The 17,832-nt window shown below is 46.9% G+C and overlaps 1 protein-coding gene across 1 annotated transcript in view; it reads right to left on the reverse strand.

The window, feature by feature from the left end:
* The window catches only part of LOC143987887 (uncharacterized), a 44,752-nt gene that overhangs the window by 10,795 nt on the left and 16,125 nt on the right, over positions 1 to 17,832 (reverse strand). The window contains exons 4-6 of the mRNA XM_077487044.1: positions 14,578 to 14,835; positions 12,739 to 12,830; positions 893 to 1,074 (exon numbers count right to left, since the gene is read on the reverse strand). Of these exons, the coding sequence (XP_077343170.1) occupies positions 893 to 1,074; positions 12,739 to 12,830; positions 14,578 to 14,835 (532 nt within the window). The remainder of the gene's footprint in view (positions 1 to 892; positions 1,075 to 12,738; positions 12,831 to 14,577; positions 14,836 to 17,832) is intronic.

Genomic DNA, 17,832 nt, shown 5'->3' on the forward strand with positions numbered 1-17,832 from the left:
AGCTGTACTTACCAGTCCTGAAGAGCTGGGAGTGTTAGCTTTATGCCACACATCACCCTGAACACACCATCCCCATCGGGATGCATGGTGGTGGCAGCATCATGGTGGAGATGCTTTTCTTCAGCAGGGGGGGGGGGGGGGGGGCACATGCTCACCTTCCAGCAGGAAATTACCCTAAACAGAGCCAGAGCTACAATGGAATGTTTTAGATCAGGGGAGTCTCTAAACCAAGGCCCACAGCTTACCCTGGTTCTGCCAACATAAGCAGCTGCTGTTAGTGTCTGGCAGGTCCTGGATACAAAGCTGCGCCAAGGCCAAAACATGCCTTTCTAGTGTGGCAGTGCCTTACATTGCTGCAGCACCAACAGTTTGCTTTTAAATGTCACAAAATGACATTTCTGCTCACTACAACAGTGCAAGGCAGATATGTGGCAAAATTGATAAAAATGCAGCATGCCTGCAATTTTACATGTCAGCACATCCCACCTTAGTGTTGTGGTGGCAAAGGTCAAACTATTTATATTCATCCTTGTACTGACTTATGCAAAACAGGACTCAATAGAGACAATGAACGAATCCCAAGTGTTAGGCAGTACCCCTTTACCACAAGTTGTCCTATGCTGGTTGAATGACTCAGCATTAATGACACTGAAGACTAAGGACAGTGTAATTCTAGGGTATCAAATGCACCTCCCAAAGGTTGGTACACAATCCAAATATCACCAGGTGAACAAACTGGCTGACATTCAACCAGTGTGTACAGCAGCCTGTTCAACTTCTGTTGAATAGGCATGCTGGAAAGCCATCCACCAACCAGCATCCAATCGGTGTTAGCAGCCAATGGCTGAGCAAGCCTTTAGGGTTCAGGAAGAATTTTAAAGCCGAGCTGTACCTGTAGCTTGGTAGCGAATCTATGAGCTTCCAGTTTACATAGTTGCCAGCAATTTCTTCAAGACTGCAGATTCTGTACATCTGAACTTTAGCTGTTGTCCAAAAATGTTCATGGCTTATTAATGAAACCCTCATCTCAGATTTCAGAGAACGATATACACCTTTCAATGTGTCTCTGTAAACCTAAAAAAAAAAAAAGAAAAAAAAAAAAAAGAAAAAAAAAAAAATTGTTCTACAGGTTATCAAATGAATGATTTTACAGTTGTGATTAATGTACTAATAATCCAAAAAGGCTTCAAGGACATAGGTCCTGCCTCTAATCTTGCACTAGCCAGAAAAATGACAAACATACATATCCATTACCTTGTTATCCTCCCTCACAGTACAAGTAAAATACACTTCTGTGACTGTCAATCACAGGCTGTGTGTTGCTCTCCTCCCTTGTCATCAATTATCCGAGTCAGAAAAGCAGTCAGAAGCGACTCATGCATATAACAGGAAAGAGGCAGTAGGTAGAAATCACTGCTTTGGATAGACACAAGTATACAGGGATGTGCATTGTTCCCAATTCATGTGAGGTTTACAAACCCTTTAAATAACCAATTATTGCCATACCAATAGGCTCATAGAAGTTAAAGAAAGTTACCCAAGTGGTATACGGGCATGAGAATGGAGGCAGTACATCCAAGCCCCAACCAGAAGGGGGTTAGTTTATTTTGCATTGGGTAGTAAATTAGTCTAAGGTTTTACACACACACACACTTTATCTTCCTGCATTTGATTCTACCAAGCAATTTCTGCTTGAAATTGGCGGAAATCCCACTGAAGCAATAAGCAGTGACACTGCCATGAGGGCACCCAGTCATGCCACTCTCCACTAGTTGCAATAATGGGGCACATGCAGTCTTGTGTAGCATAATGCAGGCAATGGTCACCCTGACCAATGATAATCTTATCTGGGACCAGCAAAAAAAAAAAAAAAAAAAAAAAAAAAAAAAAAAAAAAAAAAAACCACACACTAGAGATTCACTGGCAAGTCCACTGTCTGCAGCCTGTTATTAGTGCAGAGAATGAGGTATCAGAGCTTCCCATTTTCATTTTAACTTGAGCTTCAAGAACAGCAACTTGAAATTGATGTAAACCCGAAAAAAAATATAAAATAAAGTGTTTTAATCAATGCTTGCACAGTATATGTGTTCATGTCATCTGTGCCCAGTCTTGCCTGGAAATGTTAATCCAGCTCTGTTCAGTCCCATTCTCTTTTTTCAGTAAGAAAAATGGACTGAGAAATAAGAGTCTGTTTCTCCCCCTTGCTGTAAAGTGAAAGGCGATTTACATACCTCATGCACAAGCCTGAGAGATTCTGTGTACTTCACATCCCCTCCTTCTCAAGCTCTCCCAGGACTGGCTGCTCCACACCTCAGCATGTTTGGGCATGCTGCAGTCATGTGTTGACTTTCCTGGGTGCCATTGTGCATGTGCCAAGCAGAAGCAGCCAAATGGTGTTCAATATGGATTGAATAACTTTACAGTGCATGATCTTTCACTGAATGTAGACCGTTTAATAAGCAGGGGTGGACTGACCTATTGGGCACTTAATGTAGTGCCAATCCATAATCTGTTAATTTAAAGACTAAAGAGCTTGACTTGTAGTTAGTTTTGACAGGGGCACGGATGAACCATGTTCATATTACTGAGTTTAGTAACACTTTGAGGCAAAATGTATAATAGTTGCAATATGTAAACACCAAAAACCTCTAAAAAGTAAATTGTAAAGTGATAGGTCCTTTGAGAATCCTCCAATCACCACACCTTGATACGCAATGACTTTTCCTATTAAAGCGCTCCACCAGTGAGTAAAATGCACTCAAAAAAGTTACCATTAACCACTTAAGGACCGCCACATGGCAATGCAAGTCGGTGCAATGGCACCGACAGGCACGTACATGTACGTGCTCACCTTCCAGCGGGTGGGGGGGTCCGATCAGACCCCCTCCCGCTGGATGCCGCGGTCCGTTTCGCTGCAGGAGCGATCTGGGATGAGGGGGGTGGCCGTTGGTTTCTGGCCATCCCCTCTCGATCGCTCCTGGCGAATGAGAAGCTTCCCCCGCCTGTGTATAGTAAACACAGGACAGGGAGGAAGTGATGTCATTCTCCTCGGGGAGGTCTTTTTGACCGGACTACGAGGAGAATACTAAAAGTAAGTGTGCACCAACATGTAGGCACACAAACGCTAGTTAGCGGGATCAGCCCAGATAACTGCTAGCACCTGCATTTTGCCCCTCCGCCCAGCCCACCCAAGTGCAGTATCGATCACTGTCACTTACTAAACACATAACTGCAGCGTTCGCAGAGTCAGACCTGATCCCTAGCAGTTTTTTTTGGTAGCGTTTTATATTTAAAGCCGAAAGGCAGTGCTTGGTTTTCGCGGTCCCGTACGCGACTAGACTCCCAAAAAGTCCCCCACATGTGGTATCCCTGTACTCGGGAGAAGCAGCAGAATTTTGGGGTGCAATTTCACTTCTGCCCATAGCATGTGTGAGCAATACATCATTTAGTGACAACTTTGTGCAAAAAAAAAAAAAAAATTGTAATATTCCTGCAACTTGTGACAAAATATAAAATATTTCATGGACTCAACGTGCCTCTCAGTAAATAGAAGCAGCAGAATCTATTTTGGGGTGCAATTCCACATAACTATGGCATGAGTGAGCAATATATCATTTAGTGACAACTTTTGTCAACATGCCCCTCAGCAATTTCCTTGGGGTGTCTACTTTCCAAAATGGGGTCATGGGGGGGGGGGGGTTTGTACTGCCCTGCCATTTTAGCACCTCAAGAAATGATAGGCAGTCATAAATTAAAAGCTGTGTAAATTCCAGAAAAATTAGAGTTACGCTTACCGGTAACGTCTTTTCCAGTAGTCTTTCAGGACAGCCACTATGAGAGATAGACTCCTCCTCTTCCTCTGGAAACACTGCGCCAGCCCATAAATTCTTACTTCCCCTGCCAGACCTCAGTTTATATCGAGAATACCTCTGGCCAGCTGGGGAGACACAAGAACACATTAATAACATATTTATCAAATACCATTATCTTGCTGCGCTCTGGTCTTTTGTAAGACTCCCCCCAATTTTCGGGTGGGAACTAGGGCTGTCCTGAAAGACTACTGGAAAAGACGTTACCGGTAAGCGTAACTCTAATTTTCCCCAATCGTCTTTCAGGACAGCCACTATGAGAGGATAAGCGAGCACTTACCAGTTAGGGTGGGACTACAGCTTGCAAGACCTTTCGCCCAAAGGTCTGCTCACCTGCCGACACCAGATCCACTCTGTAGTGTTTTACCAAAGTGGAATAGCTGGACCATGTTGCTGCTCTGCAAATCTGCTCTGGCGTTGCTCCCACTCTTTCTGCCTGGGAGGCTGCCATAGCTCTAGTGGAGTGTGCTTTAATACCCACTGGGATTTCTTTCCCTGCAACTAAATAAGCCTGCTCGATGGCTACTCTGAGCCACCTAGCAATAGTGTGCCGGGACGCCTTACAACCTTTCCTGGCCCCGGAAAACAAAACAAATAAGGAATCTGACCTTCTGAATGCCTTGGTCAGTTCCAGATAGTGTAGGATACATCTCCTAACATCCAAATAATGGAATTTTAGTTCCTTCTCACCGGAGGGATTGGGACAAAAAGAGGGCAAAACAATTTCCTGGCTTCTATGAAAGCTGGATGCCACTTTCGGCAAAAAGGCTGGATCGGTCTTCAAAACTATCCGATCCGGAAAAATAACGCAAAAGGGAGCCCTGACTGATAAGGCCTCCATCTCACTGACCCTCCTAGCAGTTGTCACTGCTACCAGAAACACTGTCTTCAGAGTAAGCTCTCTCAGAAGACACTCCTTTAAAGGCTCAAAGGGGGGTCCAGTTAAGCTCTGCAAAACTAAAGATAAATCCCATCTGGGAAAGGACAGACCCTGGACCGGTCTCTGTCTGGACAGGGCTCTAAAGAACCTGACTACCCATGGGTTGGCAGCCAAATGATCCTCTAAATAAACACTGAGGGCTGATACTTGACCCCTAAGGGTACTAATGGATAAGCCCTTATCTGCCCCACATTGTAAAAATTCCAACATTGCGGAGGAGCTCTGTACTGGGAAGGAGTTCTCTGCGCACCACTTGTTGAAACGCAACCAGACCTTTTCATAGATCTGGCGAGTTTCTTTTCCTACTGTCCAGGAGGGTAAAAACTAGTCTGAAAATCCCTTAGATTTTAATAAACCCTCCTCAGTAGCCAGGCCGCTAACTTCCACTGGCGTACCTGTGGGCAGAGGACTGGCCCCTGAGAGAGGAGATCGTCCCGAGGGGGCAAGAGTAAGGGAGGTTCTACCGCCAACTGCTTTAGCATTGAGAACCATGCTCTCTTGGGCCAATGTGGAGCCACCAGAATCAGAGATGTGCTTTCCATCTGAAACTTTCTCAGAACTGCTGGCAACAACGCTGGAGGTGGGAAGGCATAGCAAGTTCTGAAGTGCCAATTCTGGCTCAAAGCGTCCACCCCTAAGGCTCCTTCTCCCCTTTTTAGGGAGAAAAAACAGGGGGTTTTTGCATTGTTTCTGGACGCGAACAGGTCTACCTCCGGAGACCCCCATCTCCTTATTATGAGATTGAAGACCTCCTGGTTGAGAACCCAATCGCCCTCCCTCAGCCTCTTTCGGCTGAGAAAGTCTGCTACCACGTTTTTCTCTCCCCTCAGAAAAACTGCTGAGAGCGAAAGGGTGTAGGTTTCGGCCCAGGACAGAATCTGTCGCTAAAGACAACAGGGTTCCGCTTCTCGTGCCACCCTGTTTGTTCAAATAGGCCACTACGGAAGAGTTGTCCGACCGCACCTGAATGTGGTGAACCCGGAGCTCTTTTTTGAAGAATTTGAGGGCTAGTCCCACTGCCCTTAGTTCTTTCCAGTTGGACGATCGAGTCAACTCGCCGTCCCCCCAAGTGCCCTGGGCTAGAAGGGAACCCAAATGTGCCCCCCAACCTTTTCCACTTGCGTCTGTGGTTACTACCCAAGAAATCGGGATGAGCCACAGACGACCTTGCGACAGATTTGTCACTTTCCTCCACCACCAGAGGGATTTCTTTACTTGGTGTGGAATATGAATACGTGCTGATGTCGGATATGCTGTCATGGGCATCATTCTGCCATATTACCTAACTAATCTATCTATTACTGTTATGTATGATTACATGTGGATACTATACATTATGTCATATACTATGTTTCTTCTGTATCATTATTTATATACATCATCAATTGGACTTATTTATAATGAGTAGTTCCTTTGAACATTCAATTAAATAAATTAATATGGTCCAATGAAATATTTGTCGTTTACTATCCAAGTGCTTCATTTAAAGTCCCAAACTTCCCTTTTTATATGCGTATTAATTACCGGGATGGAGGTACTCAACCGTACTTCATTTAAAGTCCCAAATCTCCCCCTCTGTTGTCTATATTTCATGAACTAGGGTGTCTAGGGCCTCCTGACTGTGGTCCCATACCCCTAGGATGAAGGACTGTAGGGGACGAAAGTGTAGCCCTGCCCACTGCACTGCTGGAAGGGTGGATGTAAGGAGACCCAGTACTGACATCAGAACCCTTATGGGAACCAGCTGGTTGCTCTGAAGAGAGGCCACCGCACTGTCCAGTTTTTGTACCTTTTCTCTTGGTAGAAAAACTCTCAACAGTGTTGAGTCCAACAGGAAACCTAGATAGGAGATCTGTTGTGAGGGGATCAGGCTGGACTTTTCCAAGTTCAGAAGCCACCCCAGGTCTGTAAGGACCCCTTTGGTTAGATCGAGATCCCTGACCAACTGTGTTGGGGATGCTGCAAATAAAAGCAGGTCGTCCAGGTAGGCAATTATACATATCCCCTGGAGCCAAAGAAAAGCCATGGCTTCTGCCAGGACTTTGGTAAATATGCGGGGTGCAGAGGATAGCCCGAATGGCAGGGCCTGAAACTGAAAGTGTATTGTTTCTCCGCCCAGATCTATGGCAAGGCGTAGAAACCTCTGCGAGGCTTCCGCTATAGGGATGTGTAAATGCGCGTCCCGTAGATCCAGGGATACCATGAAACAGTTGTGGGGCAGAAGCGCCTTTACTGAAAAGATCGATTCCATGCGGAATCTTTTGTATGTCACTGAAGCGTTCAGGGGCTTCAAGTTCAGAATCAACCTGAACTTCCCTGAGGGTTTTTTCACTATGAAGATGTGAGAATAAAACCCCCTTCCCTCTTCTGCTTTTGGGACCCTGAGAATAACATCCTGATTCTCCAATTCCCTCAGAGCTTCTAGCAAGGCCTCGGCCTTTACCATGCACCTGGGTAGATGCGTGACAAGGAGCCTTTGAGGGGGTGGTCTTAGGAATTCCAAGAGGTACCCCCTTCTTATTACCCCTAAAATAAATTGATTGGGGGATATTATCTCCCACTGTGGAAGAAAGGCCCCCAGTCTTCCTCCCACTGTAGCTGGACAGTCACTGGGTTTTACGGGGCTGGATAGGAGGGCGAAAAATCGCCCCTCCTCTGCCCCTGCCTTTTTGGGGCCAGGTTCTCTTTTTCCCCTCTGGTTTAGAGGTTTCCCCTACGCCCCTGCCGGCGAAACCCCTTTTTTGTTGGTACGGGGGTTTTCCGTTTGAGAGGAAAGGACTTTTTCCTGTCCGCTGTCCGGTCTAGAACCGTCTCCAGCCCTGGGCCAAACAGGAGGTCCCCCGTCAGGGGTATCCCACATAGCTTTATCTTGGAGGCATTATCCCCTGGCCATGTTTTTAACCAGAGGGCCCTTCTGACCGAATTGGCTAGAGCCGCCGTTCTGCCCGACATGCGGACGGACTCAGCAGAGGCATCAGCTATGTAAGTGATCCCTCGCAGCATAGTAGGGAAGGATGACAGAATGGTTTCTGTATCTGTGCCTGCCTCAATATGTTGTTGGATCTGTGAGAGCCAGTGCTCTAAATTGCGAGCCACAACTGTAACTGCCATTTCAGGCTTTAAATTGCCGATAGCCGAGTCCCACGTCTTTTTAAGCAGGGAGTCAATCCTTTTGTCCATGACATCTGCCAAGGCCCCCATGTCTTCAAACGCCAAATCTGTGTGTCTGGAGACCTGGGAGAACGCGGCATCCAATTTGGGACTTTTATTCCAAAGGCATGCCGGGTCCTCTGAAAATGGGAACCTTCTTTTGAGGGATCTAGATAAAAATGGTTTTCTCTCCGGATCCTGCCACTCTTTTTTAACTGTTTCCATTAAAACTTCGTGTACTGGAAACACCCTTCTTTTTGGCTCCCCTAAACCTGAATACATTTGGTCATGCAGGGTTAGGGGCTTTTTATCCATCTGGATACCGAGGGTTGCATAAATTGCCTTTAAGAGGTCCTCTACCTCATCAAGGGATAACTTACCGTATATACTCGAGTATAAGCCGAGATTTTCAGCCTCTTTTTTGAGGCTGAAAGTGCCCCCCTCGGCTTATACTCGAGTCATCGCTGTCTGCCCGCTCGATCAGCGTGTCGAGCAGACAGACAGCGGCCATTCTATTCAAAAGCCGCGCCTCCGCCTTCGCCTGTGATAGGCGGAACACTGAATTTCCCAGCAGCCTGTGTTCCGCCTATCACGGACGTCGTATCATCCTCGTACTACGGACGAGGATGATACGACGTCTGTGATAGGCGGAACACAGGCTGCTGGGAAATTCAGTGTTCCGCCTATCACAGGCGAAGGCGGCGGCGCAGCTTTTGAACTTTACAATGGCCGCCGACGAAGAGGGCACGGGACGGCACGGCACGGGACGGGACGGGGGCAAGGCAAGGCACGACACGGGACGGATGCAAGGAGGCAAGGCACGGCACGGGACGGAGGCAAGGCACGGGACGGAGGCTCGGGACAAAGGTAGGCTGGACACACACACACACACACACATGGATGGAGACACACAGGGATGGATGGATGGATGGAGACACACACACACAGGGATGGATGGATGGATGGATGGATGGATGGATGGATGGAGACACACACACACACACAGGGATGGATGGATGGATGGATGGATGGAGACACACACACACACAGGGATGGATGGATGGATGGATGGATGGAGACACACACACACAGGGATGGATGGATGGATGGATGGATGGAGACACACACACACAGGGATGGATGGATGGATGGATGGATGGAGACACACACACACAGGGATGGATGGATGGATGGATGGAGACACACACACACAGGGATGGATGGATGGATGGATGGATGGACACACACACACAGGGATGGATGGATGGATGGACACACAGGGATGGACGGACACACAGGGATGGACGGACACACAGGGATGGACGGACACACAGGGATGGACGGACACACAGGGATGGACGGACACACAGGGATGGACGGACACACAGGGATGGACGGACACACAGGGATGGACGGACACACACACAGGGATGGACGGACACACACACAGGGATGGACGGACACACACACAGGGATGGACGGACACACACACAGGGATGGACAGGCATGTCTCACCCTCGGCTTATACACGAGTCAATAAGTTTGCCAGTTTTTTGGGGGGTAAATTGGGGGCCTCGGCTTATATTCGGGTCGGCCTATACTCGAGTATATACGGTATATCTGGAGGCTTTCCTGGACCTGTCCTGGTCCTCCCCCTCGGAACCCTCCTGGGAATCGGAAGAGGAACTGTCTGGAAGTTCCCTACCTGTCCCTGAAGGGCCTGCAACCTCTGTCCCCCCTGTACTAGCAGGTTGGACTGGAGCAGAACTCTGTGCTAGAGGTGGGGTTGTATCCTGGGGAGATGGACCTGTGGGAAGCTGACATTTTTCAAAAAGGGACCTAAAAGAAGAGAAGGTGGACGAGAGCTCCTTGACTGAAGCTGCTAGTCCTGACTCCTGTTCAGATTCCCTTTCCCTAACGAGGGAGTCAATACAGCCTTTGCACAACACTTTGGTCCAAGATTCCCCTAAAATGTCCCTACAGGAGGCACACTTCTTTTTAGAGCTATGCGTAGACCTAGTTTTTTCCGTAGCTTTCTAAAAAAAAAAAAAGGAAAAAAGAAAAAAAAAACAGAAAAAGACAAAGTCAATCAAAAGCTCGGGATACAACCCTGGGAGTGCACTAGACCCTTTTTTAAAACGAAGGGATCTGAGCCTCCCCTCCCCCCTGGCCACCCAGGGGGCCTGCCCCCCCACCCATGATAGAACCATACATTGGGGTGGGGGGATCCTAGATAGAGAGTACCCCTCCCCAGGGCGCTCTTACCTTAGGAATGCTGGAGATAGAGTCTGTCGTTTGAGCCTCAGCTTCCGACATGACTGCAGGTGGCTGCTTACTACAGAGTTCCACGTTGCCTGTGCACGTTCTGAACTCATCTCCAGCTTGTGCCCGGCCCTCCTATCAGCTCCACGACCCGGAACCGGAAGTCGATCGTATTTCGAGGTCAAGCCTTCGTTTCCGCCGGATACGACGTCGCCCGTCGTTCGGCCCGCTCGGTTCAAAGAAAAAAAAGGGGCGGACTGTACCCATGTACAGGGAAATCTTCCGAACGGCTTGCCAGCTGCGTCCCTGTAGACGCGATAGGAGTCCCCCACGACCTGAAGCCGCGCTCGACTCGGAAGGGGTGGCAGTACCTGGTGAGGTAAGTAAACCGTTCGACCCGTCCGACACGCGGACGTTGGTTTCGAACGGTTTGAACCCAGCTTTCTCCAAACGAAGCCCCTGCTTCTTTCAACCGGGTTCTTTTAACGACAAAACGGCCACAGCCTCCCCAGCTGATCGGCCTGGTTCCTTGCACAGTGTCTCCCCGCCGGAGGAAACACTAATAACTGAGGTCCGGCAGGGGAAGTAAGAATTTATGGGCTGGCGCAGTGTTTCCAGAGGAAGAGGAGGAGTCTATCTCTCATAGTGGCTGTCCTGAAAGACGATTAGGGAAATGTACTCTAGTTTGTGGACGCTATAACTTTTGCGCAAACCAAATAAATACACACTTGACTTTTTTTTACTAAAGACAGGGGTTGACAAATTTGCTTTGAATTTAGGAGCCAGTTAAAAAAGTTAGGAGCCAGTTTTTTTCAGCTCCCGGGGTAAGGCCACTCATTTTCACCCCTATCCCTAACTCACAATGGAGCACCCAGTCAATAACTCCATTGAAACGCTGTTACATCAGGGGTATGGGGTGACCAGAAAGAGTAAGGCTGGCAACAGATAGAACTGCCACTGGAAGGCAGGTGGCCCTGCCAGTTGGGCGATGGCAGGTGGCACTGATTGGTGGCAGGTGGTATTGATTGGCGCTGGCAGGTGGCACTGGCAGTATTGATTGGAGGTGGCATTGGCAGGTTTCACACGGAGCACTCTGTTACTTAAATGTAACAGAGGAGCTGGCGGGACCCTGCCGGGGTGTGAAACTGACAAGTAACAGAGGTGGATATGTCAGATTTCAGCCTGATGTCGGGGTGGGCGGGACTCAGCAGCTATCAAACACCAGCCAACGATTGGGCTGCTTAAGAAAAGGTGCAGGCCACATACACGTAGCAGCCCGCCCAGATCCCATTGGCTGGTGTTTGATAGCTTGCTGGGTCCTGCCCCCACCGACATCAGGCTGACAGATCCTCGTCTCTTCATTGCGTGTCAGTTTCACACACAGCGCGGTTCTGCAGAGTGTGAAGGAGGGAGGAAGATGGCAATCAGTGTTAATGCTGCTGCATGTCTGGGGCATCGATAGTGAGTCGGCTGGTGGCAGCTTAGGCGCCAGGTCGCGATTTCTGGTCGCATTGGCAACCTGGGGTTTGTCGAGCCCTGACTAAAGGACATGTGGCTGAATAAATTTTGCCCTAAATGTATGACTAAGATTGAGTTTGATTTTTCTTATAACAAAAAAGTAGAATATATTTTCCTCAAAATTTTTGGGCTTTCCATTTATATAGCGCAAAAAATAAAAATGGCAGAGGCAAATACCATCAAAAGAAAGCTCTATTTGTGGGAAGAAAAGGACGCAAATTTTGTTTGGGTACAACATTGCATGACCACGCAATTACCAGTTAAAGCAGTGCGAAATTGTAAAAAGACCTCTGGTCCTTAGGCTGACAATTGGTCCGGGGCCGAAATGGTTAAAAGCCAATGAAACTCAGATTGCATCACTTCCAGGTTTTGTAACGCACGCCAGCTCCATACAGGTGGCTGTACTGGTTTATTAGTGAGGCCTTGGTTAGCATGTGCAATTTGTTTTTAAATGAGATTTGTTCATTCGGAAATATTTGAATTAATGAAAACCCATTTAACAATTTTGGGGAATTCAAAAGAACGAAAACACAATGCTAATAACTTGCCAATTATAGGTATTGGAATTTCCTTTCATATTTGGCTGTTAGTGTACACAAATTTATCAGAAGTTACAAATTAACCAACAAATGCTGCATCTAAACGCATAAAAAAAAAAAAAGGATTTAGATGCGGCATTCGAGTGACCCAAACAAAATTAAAAACTTGGCAGTGCATGTCTAGTGTTGGTACTCACTTAAGCACCCTGTTATGCAAATGTGCCATTTTCTATTTATCTGCTTCAAATCCAGTACTACACTATTATCCATCATAATCTCTGGGTTTTGTTTATCCCATCAATTGAAAGATCTGTATTTGACCAGTCTGAGTGTTTGGTACACATAAGATGACCCTAGATAGGATGGATCCCAATGAGCAGATAGTATCTAGCAATAAGTGAAATGTGTTACTACTGCTAAACACCTAAGAGTATTTACTAAAATAAAGTCTACTTGATACCTTCTTTTGCTTAAACCGTCCCCATTTACGTCCCAATACCCACGCCAAGAGGGATCTGCACATGGAAAAGTAGTTCTCCACAGTTTGAATACCTTGGGGGAAAAAACAAAACAAATTGATGCAGGCCCATTTTTCTTCTTCAGCATGTAGTGAAAACAATTGTTTGCCTGGTCTCCATTGACTTTGCTTTATGTAAAACTGCTCCTTATGGTTGCAAAGACTAACTACTCCACAGCAATTTAAAAAAAAAGCCAAAAGCTTGGCTTCCATATTGCTGCAGAGAACTGACCTGTTTAGAACTGCACAACCACCACCATTTAGATCACTGTATAATCTGCAAGCAAATGCTGATTCAAAAAGGATTTATAGCAAAATTTTGGGTACCAAGGCCCCTATTACATGGGTGGTCCAATCAGGTCCACCTGTCAGTTTTTCAGGTGGACCTGATCAGACCCTCCGGTCTATGGAGTGGTGGATGACAGTGGGTACATGTCCTCTGACACCCACCATTCAATCCTGTCTGCACCATTCAATCACCTTCAATCCCCCCCCCCCCCCCCCCCCCATTTTACAGCCAGCTGGTATTGGGTAGAAACAGACAGACAGCCCATTTACATCCAATTGGCCCATAGACGAGCATGCTGTGTCAGCATAGCAGAGAGGACAGACCCGTCATCCGCCTGCTTAGTGGGGATCAGTGGAGAGATCCCCGCTGAGCAAGCAGATCTTGCTTCATGTGAGGCAACTTTGTTAAAGGGGCCTAAAAGCATGCAAAATAAGGGATTTGAATTAAGCCCAAAATGTTGCCATTAGATTTGGCTAGGGTGGTAAGGCATTAGCATCACTGTCTGGGTTTTAGAGTCAAGTCTATGGGAGTGATGTGACTTGAAGTGTAAAGGGAAACCTAAACAGGACATATGGAAAATAAACTGATACCAGGATTAGCCATCTATCCAAAAACCCCACAACTTAGTTGGAGTAAGCAATCTGCCTATAGTTGAATGATGACCCCCCCCCCCCCCCCCGTCCTTTATAAACCGCATTCACTGCATCATATGAAGTGACAGTGCTAGGCCAGCGCTCTGTTTTCCCAGCAAGCTTCAAGGGAGCCTCAGCATCTGTACAATCCCAGGTCACAGCTCTGCAGGAATGTCAGATAATGTGGAAGAGTCTGTGTATGAATATATTATAATTTTTTTGGATACATTATAGTAAAAAATTGCGTTTTTCAAAATTGTCGCCCTTTGTTTATAGAGCAAAAAATAAAACCGTGGGTGATGACATACAAAAGGAAAGCTTTGTGGGGGGGGGGGGAGAAATTAAAAAAAAAAAAAAAAAGATTGTTTGAGAGCCATGTCACACAACAGCGCAATTGTCAGTTAAAGCTACAGTACCAAATTGCAAAAAGTGCTCTGGTCTATGGCTAGCCAAATGTTCCAGGGCTGAAGTGGTTAAAATGCATTTATAAGGATGTAAGCCATCATACAGTGCATTATGTATGTTTGCTGGCTGCAATTTATGTTGAAGTGGGCGAGTTCTAGTGTACCTCCCACATTCACTTCCATCCCAAGGGTTTATGAGAAATTTAGCCCGATTAGACTTAGAGAGAAGAGGATATGATGCGATCCTCCTGCCAGAAGAAAAAAAAAAAAAAAATATATATATATATAAAATCACAGAGCTGACTTCCTGAAAATTCAATCAGTCATCTCTTAAACAGTAAGAAATTTCACAAATGTAACAAACGTTCAGTGTTGTGGGGGGTGCTAATGAGGGACAGTGAGCCTGCCATAGGACAAAGCCAAAGTTTTTTTCCCTTATTAGGAGTCAACATGTTACCTATATTTTCATCATGATCGGCCAGCTGCCCATTCCAGAAGTCCATTGTAACATTATGAAGAGATGCAAGATACTGGACATCACAATCTGTAGAACCCCACTGGGACACTCTCCTTTTATCAAACCTTTGCCACCACAGATAAATTCTTTGCAGCTGCCTGGCACATGACTTGGAAAGTCCAAACAGCCAATAGGAAAACAGCCACTGAAACCGCTTTTTGCTGTACTGGCAATATAGCTGCTCCAGATCATCATGACCTAATGGAAGATATATGAAAGGTTTGTAAAATTATCTGTACAAAGCAAAGATCTTGTATTTAGCAGTGGTAGTGAAACGTGCTATACTATAGCACCATTTCACAATCCTGAAACTTCATGCAGAATTAAATCCTAACCTAGAACAGTGCAATATCAATGTCCCTTCAAAGTGAAAAACAAGTGAATACCATTTTCTCTTGTACATCATGGGACACAGAGACTCAGTAGTTACTGGTGGGTTATAGGGTATCACTAGGTGATTGGACACTGGCACACCCTAGACAGGAAGTTCAATCCCCCATAAAACGCCTCCTACTGCAGGTACCTCCGTTTTTGCCAGTGTCTTAGGTGTTGGTCACAAGATGTGCTGAGCTCTGCTGGAAAATCCTTACTGGGCCAGCTATGCAACTGGACCCATTTAAGGAGTCTTTTCCAGGCCGAATTGGATGGTACCCAGGCCTCGTGTCCGAAGAAACAAGGTTTTACCTGTAACGCTTCTCTTTAGAGAGCTGGACCCTGGGACCCTGCATTTGTTTTTTTCAGCCATATTCTGGGCAGGGTGCTATACAGGCCCAGAACCACGGATCCCCTATTCAAGGGTGCCCCAGTCTGAAGGTTCCACCCCCCCCCCCCCCCCAACGGAGCCCACCGTGAGAGGTGAAGATTGGGTCTGTTATTCAGACCCTGCAGCTGGATAAGGTAAGGGAGACTCCAAGAATTTTTCTAATGCTAGTAGGTTTTCTCCTTTTAAGTAAATTTATGCTGTGCCTATAGTTGCCACTGGGGGCTGCCAAGAGCACATACCTTCTCATGTCTGATCTGTCTGCTGGGTGTCCATGTGCTATGCTGCTCCTCCAGCCATGCTCCAGGAATGATGAACGTATGGGGTTTTCCTTCTGGGATTCTCCCTCCATGTATTAGGGGGCTGAGAGCAGTAATATACCCCACCATTACAGTGGCTTCACATCCACCGGCCCTTCCCTCTCCTGTCCCAGCCTCCCCTCCATGCTAGGCAGAGCAGGGTTAGACCCTCTGCTTGCGTGGGAAACACTTGTTTAAAAAAAAAGCGGGGGGGGGGGGGAGCACTAGGCTACACAGGCTTTAAAGTGCACTCTTTCAGATGCACACAGCCTATGGAGGGACACAGAGCTGACAAGCACATGTGAGTGTGGGAGACACATGTATTCCCAGGCAGCATTTACTTAGGCACCAGACTGAGTCTTAAGTAGCAGCAGCAGTAGCTGAACTACAGGGCTCAGCAGTCAGTGCATTTTTTGTGGTACCTCTACCTTTTGTTGCTTTGCACTATGGGTAAAAGAGGTACAAGTACCCCAAAGAATAGAGGCTCCAAGGACCCCCCCTCTGCAGCACCCAGGGAGGCTGGACAGGGAGAGCCGTCGGGGTCAGGGGCTGCTTCTGGCACTTCAGCACCTGTGTACATTACACAGGAGGTTTTCTTCCTCAACCATAAATGGTTTAGAGGAAAGATTAGTGGCCTTAATCGCATCTTCACTCAGTGGAAGAAAACGCACTAGGCCCCCCCCCTCTGTCACCCAGGACCCTCAGAGTGAGGAACTCAGGGATGAGAGGAATCCCCCTCAGAGGATCGGGATGAAACTGATGATTCCACTTCTGAGGAATCTCGTGGAGAAGGGCCCTCTTCAGCTTCTCAGGATGAGAAATTGTTGGTGCAAATTCTTGCTGGATTGGTCCGTTCCACATTTAAGTTACCCGTACCCGAGTCAGTTAAAGAACCCACCTCAAACTCCACATGCTTTGCTGGAAAGGCTTATCTATTCTGAGTGGGATCACCCAGATAACTTTTTTTTTTAGGGGGGGAAAAAAAATGTTTTACACTTTATCCTATGGAGGAAAAATTTACTAAGATGTCCACAATAACTCTAGGTTACAAATTAGAATTCCCATTTCCTCAGATCAAATGTACCCAGAGAAAAAGAAGTCTCTCCTAGCGTTGGAGCGACCATTGTTGCAAAAAGTTATGGTAGTTCCCATGCAAGAGCAGGGAGTGGGGTTTTATTCAAACCTTTTCACGGTACCAAAGCCAAACAGATGTCAGACCCATTCTAGAGCTCAAAGATCTAAACCGATTTCTAGAGCTATGGTCCTTTCGCATGGATTGATCCGATTGGTAGTCTCCATCCTACAAGGAGGATAATTTCTGGCATCAATAGACATCAAGGATGCATTCCTGCATGTACCCATTTTCCCTGCTCATCAAAAGTTCCTGTTTTTTTTCCGAAAACTAACGCACCACTTTGTTTGTAGCTCTGCCTTTCAGGCTAGCTACTGCACCTCTGGGGTTTACAAAGATTTTGGCCCCTCTGGCCAGATTAAGGGCCCCAAGGTATAACGATAATAGCATACCTAGACTACTTGCTCTTGATAGACTGGTCGGTAGCCCGCCTGGACCAAAATTTGGTCACCACAATCAACTACCTGGAATGCCTAGGTTGGGGCCTCAACTTAGAAGAAGTCTTTAAAACCAGTAAGAAGACTAGAGTATTTGAATATGGTCATAGATACCCTCTGCTAGGCTGTATTCCTACCCTAAGCAAAGATCAGTGCTATAAGAGAACTGATTCAGGTAGCCAGGGCAAAGAAGGGTCCTTCTATTAGTCTTTGTACAAGGTTGTTGGGGGGAAGATTGTGGCTTCACTTGAAGCAGTTCCCCATGCTCAGTTTCATTCAAGGCTACTGCAAAACAGTATCCCATCGGCCTGGAACAAGAAGGTTCAGGCGTTAGATTTTCCGATGCATCTGTCCCCTACAACGCGTCAGGGCCCCAGCTGGTGGTTGATACCCGAAAAACTGCAGAAAGGAAAACACTTTTTACCAGTTACCTGGACAGTGGTAATGGCAGTCTCAGGTTGGGGGGGCAGTCCTGGAAGAGTTGACTGTCCAAGGGAGGTGGTCCAGGACCGAAAGACCTTACCCATCAACATTCTGGAAATCTGTATGGCGTATCTAGCCCTAAAA

This window comes from Lithobates pipiens, unplaced genomic scaffold, assembly GCF_037356315.1.
Source record: "Lithobates pipiens isolate NorthernLeopardFrog02 unplaced genomic scaffold, aLitPip1_a1.2 Scaffold_18, whole genome shotgun sequence".
In the NCBI taxonomy this organism is placed as follows: domain Eukaryota; kingdom Metazoa; phylum Chordata; class Amphibia; order Anura; family Ranidae; genus Lithobates; species Lithobates pipiens.